Source organism: Prionailurus bengalensis, chromosome B4, assembly GCF_016509475.1.
Source record: "Prionailurus bengalensis isolate Pbe53 chromosome B4, Fcat_Pben_1.1_paternal_pri, whole genome shotgun sequence".
NCBI lineage: Eukaryota > Metazoa > Chordata > Mammalia > Carnivora > Felidae > Prionailurus > Prionailurus bengalensis.
Genome location: NC_057358.1, coordinates 91,204,087 through 91,225,762, shown reverse-complemented (window position 1 = coordinate 91,225,762; position 21,676 = coordinate 91,204,087). Strand labels below are relative to the sequence as shown.

The 21,676-nt window shown below is 39.1% G+C and overlaps 1 protein-coding gene and 1 long non-coding RNA gene across 2 annotated transcripts; one reads left to right on the top strand and one right to left on the bottom strand.

Moving 5' to 3' along the window:
- Window positions 1–835: 835 nt before the first annotated feature.
- Window positions 836–20,883, top strand: TMBIM4 (transmembrane BAX inhibitor motif containing 4). Its single transcript, XM_043562967.1, has 7 exons — window positions 836–1,010; window positions 4,279–4,387; window positions 5,788–5,893; window positions 10,299–10,332; window positions 13,491–13,608; window positions 20,007–20,052; window positions 20,616–20,883. The coding sequence occupies exons 1-7, from the start codon at window positions 914–916 to the stop codon at window positions 20,820–20,822; spliced, it is 717 nt and encodes a 238-aa protein (XP_043418902.1). The 5' UTR covers window positions 836–913; the 3' UTR covers window positions 20,823–20,883.
- Window positions 1,434–2,367, bottom strand: LOC122472949. Its single transcript, XR_006294563.1, has 2 exons — window positions 1,785–2,367; window positions 1,434–1,664 (listed from the first exon to the last, which is right to left on the bottom strand). It is a non-coding gene; the product is annotated as an uncharacterized LOC122472949 (long non-coding RNA).
- Window positions 20,884–21,676: the final 793 nt, after the last annotated feature.

The following is a 21,676-nucleotide window of genomic DNA, read 5'->3' as shown; positions in this document are numbered from 1 at the left end:
TGCTTATTTTTGAGAGGGGGCAGAGAGAGAGAGAAGGAGGAGGAGGAGGAGGAGGAGGAGGAGGAGGAGGAGCAGAGACAAGGAGACACAGAATCCGAAGGAGGCTCCAGGCTGAGCTGTCAGCACTGAATGGACACGGGGCTTGAACTCACGAACCCTGAGATCATGACCTGAGCCGAAGTTGGTGAACCCTGAGATCATGACCTGAGCTGAAGTTGGTGAACCCTGGGATCATGACCTGAACGGAAGTAGGACGCTTAACCAACTGAGCCACCCAGGTGCCCCTATCTAGTCTCATTCTTTGTCATTTGTATCTAACCTTAACTGAGCTTTGTTCCCCATCTCCCCACCCCTTGCAGATGCTGGTCTCTTGAGAACCTACCTACCTGCATCAGCCCACTCTTCTCTGGTTGGCTCTTGTCTTCCAGGATTAAGCATCATCTCATTCAGAAAGCCTTTAGAGAAAGTGCTCAAGAAACTTAGGGATTATTATTAACATTAAAAAATATATAATTAAAAGTGTGTCTCCCGTGTGGACTATGGACGGAATATGTGAATGAGAGATTTGTTGAAAGGATGGATGGATGGGGCCTCGGTTCTATAGCTTTCAGCAACTCTCCTGGCGAGAGGATCTGAAACACCTTGTTGAGAAAGCTCTGAGAAAAGTTTCACTTCGGATGATGCGAACAACGTCATTCGTTTTCTCTCCTTCCCCAACTTGAAGCAACCTCCTTTTCCCCCAGCCGAACTGAAGCGCTGAGGTGAGCGCATCGATGAGCGTGTGCTGCGCATCGATGGGCGCGGCGACTCGGCTAGTTGGGGCTGGATTGCTTCATCCCGGAAGTGGGTCGAAGGCCGTTGAGCCCGGGTACTGGGCCTCGCTGGGCGGGGTGGCTGGGGTTCTGCTACCGACATGGCCGACCCCGACCCCCGGTACCCCTGCTCCTCGATCGAGGATGACTTCAACTATGGCAGCTGCGTGGCCTCTGCCAGTGTGCACATCCGAATGGGTACGTCTCCCCCCGCCCCTTCGGGCCGCCCTGCGTGGGGCTGCTGCGCTGTCGTCGGCCTCTGGGGGCGGCTTTCGGCCTCCGGGGACAACGCCTCCCGGGCAGGGCTGGCAGGCCAGCGCGGGTCTCCAGGAGCTCAGAGCGGAAGCCCTGCTTCCAGTTCGCCGCCCCCAGGCCCCGGGCTCCTAGGAAGAGCGCCCTCCCCCGGGAGTTTGGGAGGAAGTGTCGCTTCCGCTCCGCCAGGGCGCCCGGGGAGAGCACGGCTCTAGGGAGGTGTGGTGGTCCCCTGGCTGTGCGACCGAGAACCGGAACAGCAGCCCGTCCCACTTTAATCTTTTCCCTCCTCCGCGTAGAAAGGGTAGATGAAAACCTCAGCAGCCTTAATTTGGCGTCTTTATATTAAAAGAAACTAAAGATTACTTGTTAAGGTGAAAATAAGTTTATTATGCGATCATGGTGACGTCCGCCTGAATGCAGTTACTTGCCGGCACGTCTTTGGTGTAGGGGATGTGATCGCGTTTCAGGTTTCTATTTACTTGTCTGCCTCCTTTACTGGATGGTAGGATCTGTGAGGGCAGGGACCATATCTCTTGTTCACTAGTCTCTGCAACACCTGGAACGCCACCTAAGTTTGAGGATTCGCTGACGCAGTTGCTGGAAATGGAAGCTTTAGAGGTCAATCAAAATGCAATCTTCGTTTTAAGGAATTATACAGTATTTAATGGGCAGAAATTATGTTGAATTTAAAATGCTTAAAAAAAATAAAATGCTTACCTTCATGTAAGTGGAATTCATTGCCCGCTCTAGTTCAGCCAATTGACTACAGAAGTTGCCCCAGATTTTCAGGCTATCCCTGTGGCTGGAATTTGTTCCGCAAAAGGAATTATGAAGATCTGATGCATTAAGAATCTCGATCCCTAACATCTTTATTCTTGGAATGGAATTTTGGAATGGTTTTGGCCAATGAGCGTAGTTTTTTTAAATTAAGATTTTAATGGTGGTGAAACACAGCCCATTAAAAATGTACCATCTCCACCATTTTTCAGTTCAGTAGTGTGAAGTATATTCACTTTGTTGTGCAACCAATCTCCATGACCTTTTAATCTTGCAACACCGAAACTATACCATCAAGCAACTCCCTATCTTCCCCTCCCCCAGAGCCTGGCAGCTACCATTCTACTTTCTGTTTTATGAATTTGGCTACGCTAGATACCTCATATAAGTGGATCATGAAGTATGTGTCTTTTTGTGACTGGCTTATTTCAGTTAGCAGGTGTTCACGGTGTATCCATTTTGTAGCGTGTGTCAGACGGCACTTTTTTAGGATGAATAATTTTCCATTGTGCAAATAAACTACATCTTGTTAATCCCTTTATCTGTTGGTAGACGCTTGGGTAGCTTCCACCTGCTATGAATGATGCTGTTATAAACATGTGGCACAGTACCCCCTTGAGATCCTGCTTTGAGTTCTTTTATGTACATATCCCAAAGTGGAATCACTGGATCATACGTGTTTTAGCGACAAACGTGTTTTTCCCCCTTGAGTAGGGAAAAAACCCAGTTCGTCCTCCTATGTTTCTCTTCACGGCTCACACAGAACACTTCAGTTCTGACACTTCTGGTCACCAAAGTGTGGTTTTTAAAAATTTTTTTTCTACACCAAGCAATTCTCCATGACGCCAACTGTGGGTCCTACAGTTGAACTCAATTCTGACACCGTCTCCTAATAGATAGTAACAGATCCCCCAGGTTAAGGGCTCAGTCCCATAAGAATACTCCCACCCCACTTCAGATGCCAATTGTAAGTAATAGGTCCCCGGGTTACCCTTAACTTGTTAGACTTGGCTGTAAGTTGAAGGTTCCCATGACTCCCTCCTTGGGTTTGATTAATTTGCCAGAGCAGCTCACAGAACTCAAGGAGACACTTTTACCAGTTTACCAAGAGATATAGGTAAACAGCCAGATGAAGAGATATATTGGAAGGTCTGCCTCCTGTAGCATTCACTCTCAGTGGGACAATATTGCCTCCAAGGGGGCGGAAATTTGTTCTTGAGGTGGAGGGCAAAAAAATCTCAAATTTTACGATAATTTTAGCCTTCCAAAGACCCGTGGTACATAAACAGATGTATGCAGCATTAAAATTTTATCGGCAGACTATTAGGAAAGTAATGTCCAGAAGGCTCCTTAGGTTCACAATAATGAAAAAAGGAAGGTTGAGCAACAGTGCCCTAGAGTGAGTCCTCTAAGAAAGAGCAAGTGGATGGCTGTATTACTTTTTTTTTTTTTAACTAAGATGTAAAAAATTACCTTTTATGACTTAGCATTAGGCATACCATACATTGTCACTTCTGCCTTATTTTTGTTGTTAGAAGTGAATCTCTTGAACGGAGTGTCAAAAAATTGTGGCTGATTTAAACCACCATTCCATCTAAAGAAGGATAAAGGCATTCCAGGAAGGGGAAATAGCAAGGGCAAAGGCCCAGACATAGGAAGGAGTTGGCATGCTTGGGGAACAGAAAGGTGGCTAGCGTGGGTAAAGCATAGTGAGGAAGGGAAGACTGGTGCATGGCTTGGAAATTAAGATTTCTTTTTAAAATTTGTATCTAACCATATGCTCTCTATTCTAGCTTTTCAGTTTCAAGATAGATTTGTTGTTTGGAAATGTTCTGTTTGTAATCTTTTGCTTTGTTTATGCTGCTGTGTACAAACTGTTTTATACTTTCTTTTCCTTTTGATGAAAACATTTTTTCTTTTCTTTTCTTTTCTTTTCTTTTCTTTTGTTTTCTTTTCTTTTCTTTTCTTTCTTCCTTTCTTTGTCTCTTTCGTTCTTTCATTCTTTCTTCCTTTCTTTGTCTCTTTCTTTCTTTCTTTCTTTCTTTCTTTCTTTCTTTCTTTCTTTCTTTCTTTCTTTCTTTCTTTCGTAAGCTCTATGCCCAACATGGGGATCGAACTTAAAAAAAAAAACTCTGAGATCAAGAGTCACATACTCTACCTGCTGAACCAGCCAGGCCACCCATGGTTGAAAACATTTTTATTCTGGCCTATTAATTTTTTTTAGACTCATGCTTCTTGAGGGATAGTTATCATTTACAATTTGTGATTTCTTTGGAAGTATTTTTGTTTTTAGTTTAAGTTCCAGACTACATTATTTGCATTAAGATTTACAGATTATATATAAAAATTTAATGTTTCTAAGAACATATTTGTTCCTGCTGTTCTGTGATAAATGCTTAAGAATACTGTCATGTGTAATTATTTTCTTTTTCAGGCTTTCTAAGAAAAGTCTACAGCATCCTTTCTCTGCAAGTTCTCTTAACGACAGTGACATCTTCTTTTTTTTTATACTTTGAGTCTATACGGACATTTGTACATGAGAGGTAAGGTGATAAGATGATTTTGAGTCATTTTCTGCTGCTGCTTATGATCAAAAGGGCATATTATAAGCAAAGTTCGCTTTTTCCTCTATTAACTTCTGAGGTTAAAATGTAAAAAAGGTTCATTATTAACTCTTACGAGTAAGACTAGTTTTGATAAAGAAAACGTTCTGCAACATGGTACTTACCTCTGAACTTTTTAGCTGACAGTTTTGTAGGGTTAAATTTTCATCTTCTGATGAAATTAAGAATTTTTACTATATGCAGGTTTTTTTTAAGTTTATTTATTTATTTTGAGAGAAAGAGAGAGAGCATGAGCAGGGGAGGGTCAGCAAGAGAGAGGGAGAGAGAATCCCAAATAGGCTCCACACTATCATCAGCACAGCCTGATGCGGTGCTCGAACCAATGAACCATGAGATCTTGACCTAAACCAAAATCAAGAGTTGGTCGCTTAACTGACCCAGCTACCCAGGCATCCCTACTGTATGCAGTTTTGAATTTTAATTTTTTTGCTTTTATTATACTTATGCCCAGTCCTCAAAGCCTAAGACAGTGCTTGAATAAGCACTAATAACCGTGTGTTTAACTTATCTTGGTGTTGGCTCATGACTAGGATAATTTCACTGAGAAATTTCCAAAGGAGCTTCATGTGGTTCATCCCTAATTTGTTTAAGATTTGACCTCCAAAATAATTATTTCCATAGCTAAAAGTTCTATAGATTTTTTTATATTAAAGGAAAAATATGGGCACCTGGGTGGCTCAGTTGGTTAAGCGTCCAACTTCAGCTCAGCTCATGATCTCACCGTTCATGAGTTCGAGCCCCGCACCAAACTCTGCGCTGATAGCTCGCATCCTGCTTCAGATTCTGTGTCTCTCTCTTTGCCCCTCCCCTGCTCATACACTGTGTCTCTCTCTAAAATAAATCAAACGTTAAGAAAGGAAAAAGAAAGAATGAATATTTTCTTGGAAGTAGACAATTTCTATCATCACTTCTCCTACAAAAAAATTAGTTTGCTATTTGAGGTAAAGTCCTTTAATTTAAATGATAGCTACATAGTAGATGTATATAAAATTTGTTTATTATTTAATAGCTATTCTTTATGTCAGTTTTAAAAAGCAGTATGCTAATTGCAAAAATATTCAAATATGCTAAAAGTTCCTGAAGTAAAAAGGAAAAGTACTCCCCATTTATTATGGGCTCTTTTCTTTGTCCTGCTGCTCTTTCCCAGCTCACACTCCTCAAATTCCCTGAATGGAAAAATAGTTTCTTTTGACACTTTGGTGTGGTTCCTTCCACACCACAAATACACACAAATACAACAGACAGATTTTATTCTATTGGTTAATACTATTTATACTGTTCTTAAGCTTAAAAAATGCTTTTAACTTTATGTCTTTTAGTCCTGCCTTAATTTTGGTGTTTGCCCTTGGATCTTTGGGTTTGATTTTAGCATTGACTGTAAACAGACATAAGCATCCCCTTAACCTGTACCTGCTTTTTGGATTTGTGAGTATTTTGGCAGTATCTGTTACTTTGTTTTATTCTTGTGTTTTAACTTTCTTTATTTTATTGAGTGCAAGTACATATGTAATAAATAGTAGCAAAACAAAAGTAATGAGTTTTTAATAAATTCAGATATCTTAGGAAATTACTTGTAACTTTCTAGTCTTTTAAAATTAACCTTTGTCAGTTTCAAAGTTTTTTTGTTGTTTTTTTTTTTTTCTATCGATATTATGACATAGTGGAAAAGAATAATGAATTGGACTCTCATGACTTGGCTTTGCCACCATCTGGTTATGTGACATTTGGCAGGGTGTTTAGCCTTTCTGTACCTAGTTAGCTCATATGTAAAATGAAAATGTTAGAGTAGATTATCCCTGTGATACTTTGTATCCCTAATATTCTGTGATTTCCTTGAGAAAAAAATTATAGCCTTAATTTCATAGACCTTAAATTCAAATCTTTATGATTAACTCCTCAGTGTTACTTATTTTTTAATTTCTTTCCAATGTTTATTTTTGAGAGAGAGAGAAGGAAAAAGAGCAAGCGTGAGTTGGGGAAGGGCAGAGGAGGAGACACAGAATCCAAAGCAGGCTCCAGGCTCCAAGCTGTCAGCACAGAGCCCCACGCGTGGGGCTCAAACGCATGAATTGTGAGATCATGACCTGAGCCAAAATCAGACACTCAACCGACTGAGCCACTCAGACACCCCCTCAGTGTTATTTTTATCTTAGTTATCTGTTCTTTTAAAAGACCATTTTGCGGGGCGCCTGGGTGGCACAGTTGGTAAAGCGTCCGACTTCAGCCAGGTCACGATCTCGCGGTCCGTGAGTTCAAGCCCCGCGTCAGGCTCCCCGCGTCAGGCTCTGGGCTGATGGCTCGGAGCCTGGAGCCTGTTTCTGATTCTGTGTCTCCCTCTCTCTCTGCCCCTCCCCCGTTCATGCTCTGTCTCTCTCTGTCCCAAAAAAAAAAAAAAAAAAATTAAAAAAAAAAAAAAGAAGTCATGACTGATTTAAAAAAAAAAAAAAAGACCATTTTGCTCAGTTGATGTGCTCTACTAATTTGTTTTAAAATCATCATTGGGGAGGGGAGCCTGGGTGGCTTAGTCAGTTAAGTGTCTGACTCTGGATTTCAGCTCAGGTCATGATCTCATGGATTCACGAGTTCAAGCCCAGCATTGGGCTCATGGAGCTCGCTTGGGATTCTCTTTCTCTCACATTCTCTTTGCCCCTCCCCTGCTTGTGCTCTCTCTTGCTAAATAAATAAATAAATAAATACATAAATACATAAATACATAAAATCATAATTGGGGAACTTAACTTTAGGTCATGTTTGTTTAGATGTTTGTGAAAATTAAAACCCAAACTACTACCTATTAAAACCCAATCCTATAATATGACCAGAATGAGGTATAAGGCTCAAGTTATATATCTTTTAAATTATTTTTCTTGTTCTCATATCCAATATGACTTTGGGTTCTAACCTAAAAATTTACTTCAAAACATTTCAAACTAATGCTAATTTTATCGTCGAATAAGAGCGAAAATGCTATTTACCAGATTGAAATGCTTTAAACTAAAGATAGTTTGTGAATTCTGGTAACAAGTTTATGTTAATATGATGAAACAAAAGCTCATGACTTTAGAAATTTCAATTATAGGACAGGTTGTTCATTTAAATCTTAGGTTCTTTTGTTTGCCAGGTATCAGAACCCTAACCCAAGTTATCTCAAGTAATATGAAGTTTATAAGAGCTTGGGAACCCCCCAAGAAGGGGCCTTAAGAATTAGACAAGGAACACTAGAGGAAGCTTCCAGGAATGATGCTATTGTAGGGAATTCGAAGCAAGAATTGGGAGTCTCTTCCCCCTTCTGTAACATCTCTTTTTTACCTTACAGTTGTCCTTACACATAGTTTTCCTCTTTGCTGTCTTTAGTTATTTTTTTTAAGTTTATTTATTTATTTTTAAGAGAGAGAGCAAGTGGGGTAAGGGCAGAGAGAGAGAGAAGAAAGAGAGCATCTCAAGCAGGCTCTGCACTGTCAGCTGCACCGTAAGCACGGAGCCTGATGAGGGGCTCTAACTCACACACTGAGATCATGACCTGAGCTGAGATCAAGAGTCAGACGCTTAACCAACTGAGCCACCCAGGCGCCCCTGCTATCTTTAGTTTTTATATGGTGCATTGTGGGCCCTCATATGGTTCGTTAACCTTTAGCTTTAGCTCCTGCTGCCATAACTTCTTTCTCTAAGTTTAGATTCCCAGGTGAGAAAGAATCTGATTGGCACTGCTTATTATTGGCACAGGTCACATTGTAGGTTGTTAACCAATACACGGGTTGGTAAACCTAGGGTTAGATACCAACTCCTGCCCCAGTCATCTTTGTCCTAGGAGAGAGAGAGGGTCCTAAAAAGAAACTGTCATATGGAGTTCCTCTTTAACTCTATATAAAGCCAGCCTCCTTTTAAAAAGACTGGTTGATTTCTCTCTGGTATGGACTGACTTTTGTCCAGCAGAGAGAGAACCTACTAGAAAAGCATTAGCCAAATGCTTGTGGGCAAGGTGATCACTTATTCCTATACCCATAGCTAAAAATGGGTGAATAACTAAGGAAGCATGTAAAATACATTTCAGATTATTCAGAGACCTCTGATATGAGGTTACTTTGTCCTGCTCTACCAAAGTAAGCAAGGAGGTGGATCTTATCTTGTTTTAGAAGGGGTGTGTGTGTGTGTGTGTGTGTGTGTTCACATACTTAAAAGAGGGCATTATTTTGGGGTGGTGGTATGTTTTCCTAGTCTTATCTTTTCTCCTGTTCATCCTGTCCCGTTTCCTTTGGATACTTGAGTAGGGGGTAGGATTTCTTACCTCAAGTCATGTCACAAGTATCAGGACAGTGGTACGATCGTATTTGCCCGGAAAAAAAAAAAAAAATCTTTCTATCATCTTTTGCTACCACTTCCCTGACGCTGCCAACAGCATTATGACAAAATGGGGCGGTGGCTTCATTGCCTCCACGTGTGTGCCCATTTCTAATGCCATTTTTGCTCTAGTTCTGTTAGATGTCTTGATTTCAGGTGGGGAGAGTTACCGGGAGGGCTTCTCCCAAGACTGTGAGTATACAGCCACTGCTTGTTACTTCTGGCTTGGCTTTGTGATACGGTCTAATCAGATAGTTGGTAAAATCTAACTAGAGTAAGCATGTCAGACGAAACAAAGGCATGTAGATAAGGAGAAAGAGAAGCTGGAGGATTAAGACTCAATGTCCCTAAATCTTGTATTCGGATATGAGTTCAGCTGCATGTGACATGGGGGAAGCAAGATGGCTTACTTCTCTTTCATGTAAAAATCTGCATGACTGTTTAGTGAAGTTGTCAGGGGCGCAGACACTTGCTGAAGTTCAAGTACTCCTTAAGCATTGTGTGGCATAAGTTAGCTCACCGCCAATATCCACATTCCATCCAGTTATTTAAAAAAAAAAAAAAATGAGAGGGGCGCCTGGGTGGCTCAGTTCTCACAGTTCGTGAGTTCGAGCCCCGCGTCGGGCTCTGTGCTGACAGCTCCGAGCCTGGAGCCCGCTTCAGATTCTGTGTCTCCCTCTCTCTCTGCCCCTTCCCCGCTCATGCTCTGTCTCTCTCAAAAGTGAATAAACGTTAAAAAAAAATTTTTTTTAAATGAGAAGATAAAGGGAAGAGCAAGCCCCTTTGTTTTTAGTAGTTGTACACCTCTCCACCCACATTCTATTAGCTACAATAAAGTCCTATGACCAGATCTAGCTGCAGGGGAACCTGAGAAATGTAATGTTTAACCTGAACAGCTATGCGTCCAGGTAAAAATTCTGTTACTAGGGAAGAAGGAGAGAATACTGGGAGACGGTTTCAGGACTGCCACACCAAAGTGCTACCTAAATATTTTATTCTTCCTAGGTGTGTGTGCCACTAGAAATTTTTACGGATGGGCATATCATTTGTAATTTCTTTTTACTTACAGAGAGTATGAAAAATGGAATTTCCCATACTATTTCTGTTCCTGTTACAGATACGCAAACTCTAGTTAGGGTTTAAGGATCACTATTAGAATCTAAATACTCCTACTCAATACTTTGAGGTCTCATTTTCTTTTTACTTTTTTGTAAAGCTTTATTTATTTAAGTAATCTCCCCAACGTGGGGCTCGAATTCACGACCCCAACATCATGAGTCATGTGTTCTTCCAGCTGAGCCAGCCGGGTGCCCTTGAGGTCTCATTTTCATTATGGTGGGCTTACCAAATGTCCCGTGTAATTCAAAGGCTGCTCTGAAGCTAAAATGAGATCATAAACATGGAATCACATTGAACTCTTAGTAATTAGAATATGTACATGATTTAGTGTAAATTTTATGTGCATCTGTGTAATTTTAGTTTCTTTTTTTAGACACTGTTCGAAGCTCTGACTGTGGCCTTTGTTGGTAAGCCGTAATTCTGCTTCTCTTATGTTACATTAACTTTTTAATGTGGATAAATCTTTTGTGTAAAAAGGTGTTTGGGACTAAAGCTTAACTTCATGAAATGTCATATTTCAAATATATAGCATAGGATGAAGAATTCCTAAAATATAAGCAAAATCAAATGTTTATACTTTATGTAGTTCAACTAAGCTTAGAGGAAGTGGAAAAGAGTTAAGAAAACAGCAGAATGGAGAACAGTATTCATGTGTGTTTATCCATTTATAAAAAACAAGACAGCTAATGTTTTCCCGATTTAAAGGGGCCTTGGAGGAACTGATAAAATATATCTTGAGCCATACATTTTCATCACATGAGCTGAGCCTCTCAAATTGCTACACTGAACTGTGCTTCATTATTACATCATATTTTATTGAATGGCACTATAAGAAACTTGGTAATTCTGTTTTATATTTGGTGTTAAATATGTATTTGAAAGAAGTGTCTGTTTAAAAAAGAAAAGAAATGAATTGTCATAATTATTTGATGTATCATATGTAATGCCTCAAGTAAAAATTTTCATGACTCACTGTTCTTTTAAAAAAATTTTTTTAATGTTTATTTATTTTTGAGAGAGACAGAGCACAAGCAGGGGAGGGGCAGAGAGAGAGGGAGACAGAATCCAAAGCAGGCTCCAGGCTCTGAGCTGTCAGCACAGAGCCCAATGTGGGGCTTGAACCCATGAACTGTGAGATCATGACCGGAGCCGAAGTCGGGCGTCCAAACCACTGAGCCACCCAGGCGTCCCCATGACTTAATATTAATAAAAATTCAGATAGTCTCAAAATGATTAACCTAGGGTACCAAAAAAGTTAGAATTAACTATTACAATAATAGTTAATTGTTAATCATTATGTGTAACATATTTGTCTTTTCCTATTTTGTCATTGTTGCTTTTAACCTAAGCCAGTTTTATTGAATCTACATATTGTTTGGTAATTCACTTCTTTCTTTTATAAAGGAATCAATATAAGTCAATAATAATAACTACTAAAATAAATAGGATTGAAATTTCTCAACATAGAAAGGAAGTATTATTAACATTTACTTAATACTTATTTTTGGTAGAACCTTTCCTTTTTCTAAATTATTTTTAAATTTTTTATATTTTGAGAGAGAGAGAGCGTGCATACACATACACATGAGTGAGCAGGGGTGGGGTGGAGGGAGAGGAGACAGGACCTTAAGCAGGCTCCCTATTTAGCGCAGAGCCCGAGGTGGGGCTGAGTCTCCTGACTGTGAGATATGACCTGAGCCGAAATCAAGACTTGGACAGTTAACTGAGCCACCTAGGCGCCCCAATTATTTATTATTATTTTTTTTCAACGTTTATTTATTTTTGGGACGGAGAGAGACAGAGCATGAACGGGGGAGGGGCAGAGAGAGAGGGAGACACAGAATCGGAAACAGGCTCCAGGCTCTGAGCCATCAGCCCAGAGCCCGACGCGGGGCTCGAACTCACGGACCGCGAGATCGTGACCTGGCTGAAGTCGGACGCTTAACCGACTGCGCCACCCAGGCGCCCCTATTTATTATTATTAACATTATTATTAACGTTACTATCCATGTTATTATCAAGTCCATCTCTGTCTTCCCTGGCTCCCACCACGTGTAATGGATATAGGAGGAGAAAGATTTCCTAGTTCAGGGTTATTGGAATAGGGGTGGACATACACAGATGGGATAATCTGAGAACTCTATTTTCCTCCTTAATTATAATATCCTTTCCACCTAATCTCATTCTAAAATTGTTGACAAGATAACTTCATGTTTTTCCTTTTCTGCATTTACCTTCCAGATCCTATAACGATAGAAATAGAGAAATTCTTTTTTTTTTTTTTTTAATTTACTTTTAACGTTTATTTATTTTTGAGACAGAGAGACAGAGCATGAACGGGGGAGGGTCAGAGAGAGGGAGACACAGAATCCGAAACAGGCTACAGGCTCGGAGCTGTCAGCACAGAGCCGGACGTGGGGCTCGAACTCACGGACCGCGAGATCATGACCTGAGCCGAAGTCGGACGCTCAACCGACTGAGCCACCGAGGCGCCCTGAGAAATTCTTTTTTTTTAAATTTTTTAAAAATGTTTTTATTTATTTTTGAGACAGAGAGAGACAGAGCATGAGCAGGGGAGGGGCAGAGAGAGAGGGAGACACAGAATCTGAAGCAGGCACCAGGCCCTGAGCTGTCAGCACAGAGCCTGATGCGGGGCTCGAACTCATAGACCGTGAGATCATGACCTGAGCCGAAGTTGGACACTTAACCAACTGAGCCACCCAGGCACCCCAGAAATAGAGAAATTCTATATGTAGTATTTAAGAATAGAAATTAATCCCTGAAAAATTAAAAATTACTTAAATGGTTTTGGTTGAAAGTACTTAACCTCCTTTAAAGAGGTTACAATTTAGCATTTTGTTAAAATGTTAAGCAGTTGTGTTATAATTACAATAGCCATGGTCAATTCAGATGTTCATTCTAAAATTTCAGAAGGGAATTTGGTATATATTCAGGAAACCCCCATTTCTGTATTCCAAGATGATGCAGGTATGGATATAACACAGTTAGTGGCTGGTTCCTATTGTCTACAGGGTTGATGAATGGCAGACAATCCCAGACAGTGCCAGTGTTTTTTCTTGCCTAGTTTCTTTGATTTGGGCTGATGGACTGGGTTATGCAATGAAACAGGTGATTGCTAGAATTGGTGCTACTGCCCGGTGATTCCCAGTCAGCCACAGGACCCCATTCATCCCTACTGATACTTAAGTCAATAAAGGACAGTCACCACAGATCGTCATAAAACTCAGCTGGGACAGAGATGGTGGGAGTCATCCCACCGTATCCCCCAAATCCTGAACCACCTGGCTGTGTCATATCTCTCCAGTCGTCTCTTTAACTTCATAATGATGTGACCCCTTTATTTTGTATGAATGAATATTTTGGAGCCTGTTTATTGCAGTGTGGGTGTGGTTTTACCTTCCAAGGCTGGATAAAGAGTCTTCGATTTTTATTGGCAAGTAGTACCGAAGAAAATACAGCATTTCTGCTAAATGCCAGGGGAAAACGCTGTTTAAAGTTGAGTATGTTTAAGTGCATTTTTAATCAGTGTTTTTTAATTTTACAGTTTCTTTCTATGATATATATATTATTCTGCAAGCATTTATACTGACTACTGCCGTATTTCTTGGTTTGACTGCATATACTCTGCAATCTAAGAGAGATTTCAGCAAATTTGGAGCAGGGTAAGTTATATATTCATGACTATGATAGATAAATATCCTTAACATTATAGGTTGTCCTAAGATAAGTGCTATATTGTTAGCTTTGGATACTGCCTTCTAAAATGGAGGGTGATGAGAGGTCATCTCTCTGAGTGTTAAGGCTGGGCTCTACTCCCAGAACATACAGGGAGACGGAAAGTGGCTTTGAGTCATTTGCTTTCGCTCTATATTGAAAGGAACGGGAATGTCAAAAAACAAACAAACAAAAAACAAAAACAAAAAACAAACCCAGTTTTCTAGAGAGGCTAGGCTTGTATGCTCTATGAATGCTATGGAACTTACTAAATTATTCAGGCCTTTGTCTTAACATCATTGTTACCAAGACCATCCACTCTCTTCTTTGTGGGAGAAACCCAGGTGTTGGTGATACCTGCATGAACTTTAAAGCCTTTTTGACCTATCTAGATTAACCTGTATCTTTCTTCAAACTAATAAATATATGGAATGATACTTTTTATATAGGATAATGGTACAGTGTTGCCCTCACCTGGTAAGAATGCATGTATTCTTTTCTAAGCTCATAATGGCTTCCTGTTGGCATATCATCACCCCAGCATCGTCTGTCCTTTTTCCTGTTACAACATTAAAAATTTACAAAAGTCTACTGTGGTAAACATTCTTTCATCCCCTTCTTTCCCCCTGGAAATCCAGGTTACCAGAAATCTCTGTTGGGATAAGATACAGCTAGTCATCCAACACTGACAATTGTGCAAGATGCTTAAATCATTGTATTAGAATGGAGTTTGATTTACAGGCAATATTTTTTCCATTTCCTGCTTTTAGTGCTGTGGTGTGGATACATACTCATGTGGTACATACGGTGAAAGATTTGCTCTCTGCTTCTTCTCATGCCAGTCTCCATGTGCTCCCTGTCTCCCATCCGTTCTAGTATAGTCTCTAGAAATCCAGTTCTGGTAAATAATCTTACTTTATGTTTCAGCCTCTTCATAATATATTATTCTTATTTCAGTTGAAACTTGATTCCTCCTTGAGAACATTGTTCTCTAGCTGCTCATTCGCACACACCCTATGTAGTTTGGGTAGGGGGTTAGTATTGCCAACTGCTTCAGTCCCCTAGTGCTACTTTCGTTATTTCTTTAGTGTGCTAGAAATCCATTGCTCTAAGGTGTATGTTGTCCGGCTCTATACTTCCTAATCATCCTCATTATTGCCACTGATTCCCTTTGTTCAGGCCTTCCTCCTTTTTATTTTTTGTTATTTTAAGTTATCGCCGCACCCAGCGTTGGGCTCGGACTCACAACCCCGAGATCAAGAGTCGCATGCTGTACCATGAGCCAGCCAGGCACCCCAAGCTTTCCTCATTGTTTAAAGACTCTAGCATCGAACCACATGTTAGGCCCATCTCTCACCTTAGCTTCTCCGTGTGTCTGGCCCTCTTCTTCAGCAACTTTTCGTCTCCCTGCCATGGCTACACCGCAGACTTTGTGGTCACTGGGGATTGTTCCACTGAAGAAATCTTAAATGCCAGTGTCGCACTTTCTTTCTTCAGCCTTCTACTAGCTCTCTTATTTCCCTGCTCTGACAACACCAATCTACTGTGCTTGTTCTTTAACAACTGCTATTGCTGTAATAAACTCCTTTGTATCAGACCTAGGGGTCTCATGTTTTCTACGGGCATCCATGAAACTGTGCCAGACTACCTCATTATTAGCTTGTGAGTAGAGTAAAACCTCAGATGCTTTCTTAATGCCACCTTCCCCATACTCCTTGGTGCAGAAGCTTTGGAGTTTTCCTAAGGTTTAAGTGTGGAAAAGCAAGTTCTGAGTCCATTTCAGCCCTGAAGGATCTATACTATGTGTTGTTTTGATACGTCATTCTAACTTCGGTCTTCCAGATGTCTCAGTAGAAGTTTTGTGGCTATTCCAGCAAGGGAATTGAGAGCTGGAATCTCACCATGCCCTCAATTCACCACACTGGGTTATGATCCTATTATATACTTAATTTCTGATTTTATTTTGTTGTTAAATAACATATTCTGCATGATTTCAGTCCTTAGGTATTTATTGAGAGTCGTCTTACAATACTTAGTAAATGTTCCTTGTGCACTAAAAGAGAATGTGTGTTTTGTTGCTGTTGGATCAGTGTTTGATGAATGTCAGTTAAGTCAGGTTCATTGATAATAGTGTTGTTTAAGTGTTCTGTGTGCTTAACCAATCTTTTCTGTGTGCTCATTCTATCAATTAATGTCAAAGTAGTAGTGAAATCTTCAACTACAAGTACGGATTAGTGTATGATTCTCTCATCATATCTGTAAGTTTTGCTGCATGTTACTTTGAAGTTCTGTTTTTACTTGCATAAACATTTAGGATTGTTATGTCCTCTTGATGATCCTTGTATTACTCTGTAGTAGTTATCTCTGGTAATATTTGTGCCCTAAAGTACTTTATTAATACACTTACCTCAGCTTGCTTGCTTGCTTGCTTGCTTGCTTGCTTGCTTTTTTTTAACATTTATTCATTTTTTGAGAGACAGAGAGAGAGCACAAGCAGGGGAGGGGCAGAGAGAGGGGGAGACACAAAATCTGAAACAGGCTCCAGGCTCTGAGCTGTCAGCACAGAGCCTGATGCGGGGCTTGAACTCATGAAACGCAAGATCATGACCTGAGCCGAAGTCGGATGCTTAACCGACTGAACCACCCAGGTGCCCCATACCTTAGCTTTCTTTTAATTATGTTAGCATGATAAACCATTTTCCATCCTTTAATTGTTAGCTGATTTGTGGCTTTATAGTTAAAACAGTTTTCTTACAGGCAGTATATGGTTGGCTCTTGTTTTTTTTTTTTTTTCCTAAACTCAGTATGACCATCTCTGCTATTAATTGGAGTAGACTACTAACATTTAATGTGATTATTGATCTGATTGAATTTAAGCCTACTATCTCAGCATTTGTTTTCTTGCTGTTTGTCCTGTCTGTTCTTTGTACCTTTTTCCCTCTTTTATTAGTTATTAGCTATAGCTCTTTTAAGTAGGGGTTGCTCTAGGTTTTACTGTTTATTTATTTGTTTGTTTTCTTCTTACTCCACATTTTTAAAATTTATTTAAGTAATCTCTACACCCAACGTGGGGTTTGAACTCACAACCCCGAGATCAAGAGTCTCATGCTTTACCACCTGAGCCAGTCAGAGCCCCCTACAGTACACATCTTTAAATCATCCTCATCTACCTCTAAGTCATATACCATTTCCTGTATAGCAAACTTACATGTCCTCTCCCCTGCCTTTGTGCTATTGCTACTGTAACTTTTAATTCCACATATGTTACACACCTCGTAAAATATTATTATCTTTGTTCAAAACATTAAATTATCCTTTAAGGAGACTTAAATATACATGAAATCTTTTTTATTTTTTTTATTTTTTTTTTTCAACATTTATTTATTTTTGGGACAGAGAGAGACAGAGCATGAACGGGGGAGGGGCAGAGAGAGAGGGAGACACAGAATCGGAAACAGGCTCCAGGCTCTGAGCCATCAGCCCAGAGCCCGACGCGGGGCTCGAACTCCTGGACCGTGAGATCGTGACCTGGTTGAAGTCGGACGCTTAACCGACTGCGCCACCCAGGCGCCCCTACATGAAATCTTTTATGTTCACCCACATATTTGTCATTTCTGTTCTTCATTTCTTTGTGTGGATCCAAATTTCCATCTTATATTTTCTTTCTGCCTGCGGGCTTTCTTTTTAATATTTCTTACAGTGCTGGTCTCTTGATCTCAACTTTTGCATGTCTGAAAAAATATTTTTTCGCCTTTGGTTTTTTTTTTTTTATTTATTTTGGGGACAGAGAGAGACAGAGCATGAACGGGGGAGGGGCAGAGAGAGAGGGAGACACAGAATCGGAAACAAGCTCCAGGCTCTGAGCCATCAGCCCAGAGCCTGATGCGGGGCTCGAACTCACGGACCGCGAGATCGTGACCTGGCTGAAGTCGGACGCTTAACCGACTGCGCCACCCAGGTGCCCCTCGCCTTTGGTTTTAAATGTTATTTTTATGGAGTGTAGGATTCTAGGTTTGGTTGATTTTTTTTTTTTTTTCCTGTTTTCCATATTTTATAAGATATCATTCCGTAGTCTTCTGGTTCAGGTAGTTCTTGACAAGAAGTCTTCTGTCTTTCTTATCTTTGTTCCTCTGTACATAATGTCTTTTATCCTCCATCTACCTTTAATATTTTCTCAGTAATTTTCAGTAATTTGATTAACATTTTTAGTAATTTGATTATGATACTCCTTGGTGTAGTTTTCTCATGTTTCTTCTGCTTGCATTGTCAGTTTAAAATTTCCATCATGTTTGGAACATTTTCAGGAACTGTTACTTGAAACATTTTTAGGTTTTGCCTTCTCTGTTGAGATCAGCATATACGTTAGGCTTCTTGATGTTGTTCCACAGTTCATGGATACTCGGTTTATTTATTTATTTTTTCTCCTCGGTTTTCTCTCTGTGATTCGTTTTGGTTCATTCCTGTTGCTACTTTTAATTTGGTAATGTGTTCTTCTTTAGTGTCTAATCTGCTGTTAATTCCAACCAGAATATTTTTCTTTTGACATATTTTTCATTTATGGAAATTCAGTTTAGTTTGTGTCTTAAAAATATGTATCTTCCCCTTGTCTTCTCATGGTGATGCTTTCCTCTAACTCCTTGAACATATGGAATATATTTTTTAATGTCATTTACTAATTCTATCATTGTGTCATTTCTGAATTTATTTATATTGATTGATTTTTCTCATTGTTATAGGTCAGATTTCCTGGTTCTTTTGCATGCCTTTTAATTTTTTATTAGATGCTTGTCATTGTAAATTTTATATTGTTGGGTGTTGATTTTTTTCTTTCCTTTAAATATCTTTGGTTTTTTTCTTCTCTTAAGCTGTTAAGTTCCTTGGAAACTGCCTGAACCTTTTGATGCTTGTTTTTAAGCACTGTTAGGTGGGTCCAGAACAGTGTTTAGGTTAGGGCTAATTTGGTCCCACTGTTGAGACAGTATCTTTCTAAGAATTATTCAAACCCCACGTCTTAGGAGGTCTTTCCACTTTGGTTAGGGCGAACTTATTCCTGTTCCCGTTTGGGCTCTGAGGATTGTTCTGCCTGCTTCTCTTTCCCCAGCCTTTGTCACTTCCTCAGGAGTATGCATTGATCTGTGCTCAGCTAAAGACTTAAAGGGGACTCTCTGCATATCACCAGAGCCAACTAGCTCTCTGTATAGCTCTCTCCTTTCTGGAACTTTGCTCTGCAAATTCTAGCCATGTGGGCCTCTCTGACTTCTGAATTCTCACCTCCTCAATTCAGGGAGACCAGAGGGCTTCATATGGGTTCTTGTCCCTACACTGTGGTCCGGAAACTCTTTTCCAGCTGGGTCACTTATAGAGCTTACCTCTTCTGTTTCCCTTATCTCAGGAACTACTGTGCCATGCTGTTTGCTGTTCAGGGACTGAAAACGGTTATTTCATGTTTTGTGTGTTTTTTACTTAAGGAAGAAGGGTACATTTGACCCCAGTACTTCCTTGTGACCTAAAGCAGCAGATGTGTATTCACATCGCATATTTGATAACAAAGGACTGACTGCTTAGATATCCTGTGTTGTATGTTTATACTTTATAATACCTCATTATACATCATATATAATATGTATGAGTGGTGACTCATGAAATTATAGCAGTGGTAAATTTATGTGCATAAAGTAAGTTCTATAATACATTAGAATAAAATAGTACATTGGGAACTTTGATAGATATGCATATTAGACTAATTTGACACTGTTATTTGGTTTAAAAATAGTTATGTTTCATTTGTTCATTGTTCTAAAAGTTTTATCGATTTCTGGCTTAAAATGCTTCTAATGATATTTCTGCTTATATCAGTGTTTTTTTTGGTGTTCCAATTGAAAACCTTAAAAATGGTACTTTAGTTTTGTTCACCATAAAAACAAATGTTGAATCGATAGCTGGTTTTTCAATTTCTGAGTATTCTACAGTATTCATTGTATGTTTATGAACTCTTTTTTAAGTTTATTTATTTTGGGAGAGAGAGAGTGCACGAGGGCACAAGTTAGCGGGGAGAGAGAGACAGAATCTCAAGCAGAATCTGTGCTGTTAGTGCAGAACCCGACGAGGGGCTGGATCGCACAAACCGTGAGATCGTGATCTGAGCTGAAATCAAGAGTTGGATGCTTAACCAACTGAGCCACTCAGGTGTCCCTGTTTATGAACTCTTATAGTTCACTTATTCTTTGGCAAATGTCAGGATGGATGTTTTTTTTTTTTTTTTTTTTTTTTCAGAAAATGTTGCATCAATTTACATAGTTTTTTGGTAGGGAACAATATTCTAAATCGCTAATATTTTGTTTTTTAGACTGTTTGCTGTTTTGTGGATTTTGTGCTTGTCTGGAATCTTGAAGGTAAGTTGTTTTAAAATGCTAACTTGAAATTTACTTCTGGGCATGTCAATATAAATAATCTTGAAAAGCTATAAGAGGTACTCTTGTGATAGGATACTTGGTTATAATTTTTTGGAACACTTGTATGTAGAATGACTTAAAAATTACCTTTTAAAAAACTAGGGTCTTATGTTAATCAGTATTATGGATTGAAAGAAAGATGAACATATCAGTTAAATTACATAGAAAGAGGCCCTCACTTGTAATTGCTCACCTCCAAGTGACACGTATAATTCTGAAAAAGAAATCTACTTTTAAATGATTTATATTTGGAATGCTACTGTTCAAAGTCAGGTGGGTAATTTAATAGAAGGGAGGATATCCATCGATTGATTCATCCATTCATCCTTTCATCCAACAGAGATGATGATGGACTTGCCTGGCCTTTTTCTATGTTTAACATTTGTATTTAAAGTTGTAAAGCATTATTAAATATGTACATACCATGTGTAACTTCAGAGCAAGTAACTCAAGTATTCTTAATATTGTTCTTAAATACAAACTTATTAATATCTTGCCTGTAGTTATTTTTCTATAACGAAACAGTGGAGTTGGTCTTGGCTGCTGTGGGAGCCCTTCTTTTCTGCGGATTCATCATCTATGACACACACTCCCTGATGCATAGGCTGTCACCTGAAGAGTATGTATTAGCTGCCATCAGCCTCTACTTGGATGTCATCAATCTATTCCTGCATCTGTTGCGGTTTTTGGAAGCAGTTAATAAAAAGTGATTGAGAGCAGTGTTTGGAAACTGATTCATTAAGTAATAAAGTTTGGGATATAATTAACTAGTAAATACTTTTGTGACTTTATGTATATGCTATGTACTTCTGAGCCATTGCTATACTATAGTATAATATTATACTATAGTATAGTATAATATATATAGAATATTATAGTACAGTATTATACTATAGTATAATAGCAATCTCTGTATTACTGTTATATAGTAGTAATTATAATAGTAATTATAATTATATGCATATATATGATAAATATATAATTACTAGATTATATTCTAGTAATATAAATCTTAACTATTCTTTATGATATCTCATTTCTAAATTCTTGATTTAGAATCTCAGGAAAGAGATCCCAAAATTCTCTTTTTCAGTTTTTTCAATCCTAAATTTGCCATATAGAGATTGTTTACCTGCAATTCAAAAATAATTTCTTGAGTAGATAAGACTATCAATTGATCTTCTAGTGACTTTATGTAAATTTTTCCTTAATTAACATTAGAATTGATTTTGATTTTAAAGTACTTGTGGCCTCACCATTATAAAGTATAAGTTTCCTTTTACTAGGAAATTTTAATCTTACTTAGAAAGGAAAAAGCAAAAAAGATAAATTCTGCAGAATTATTCCACATTATATTAAAATTAAAGTGTTAATGACATTTCATTTATAAAGTATACTAAAAGTTAGATGTCTTCTTGAAAGTCAGATTTTTGACATAAAATTTGACATTAAGTACAGGTTTCATTTAAAAATGACAGCAGTGGACCAGTGGCCAAGCAAACTCTGGCAGATTCCTTCACTGTACTAGTTTGCTAGGGTGCCGTAACAAAGTACCGCAGACTGG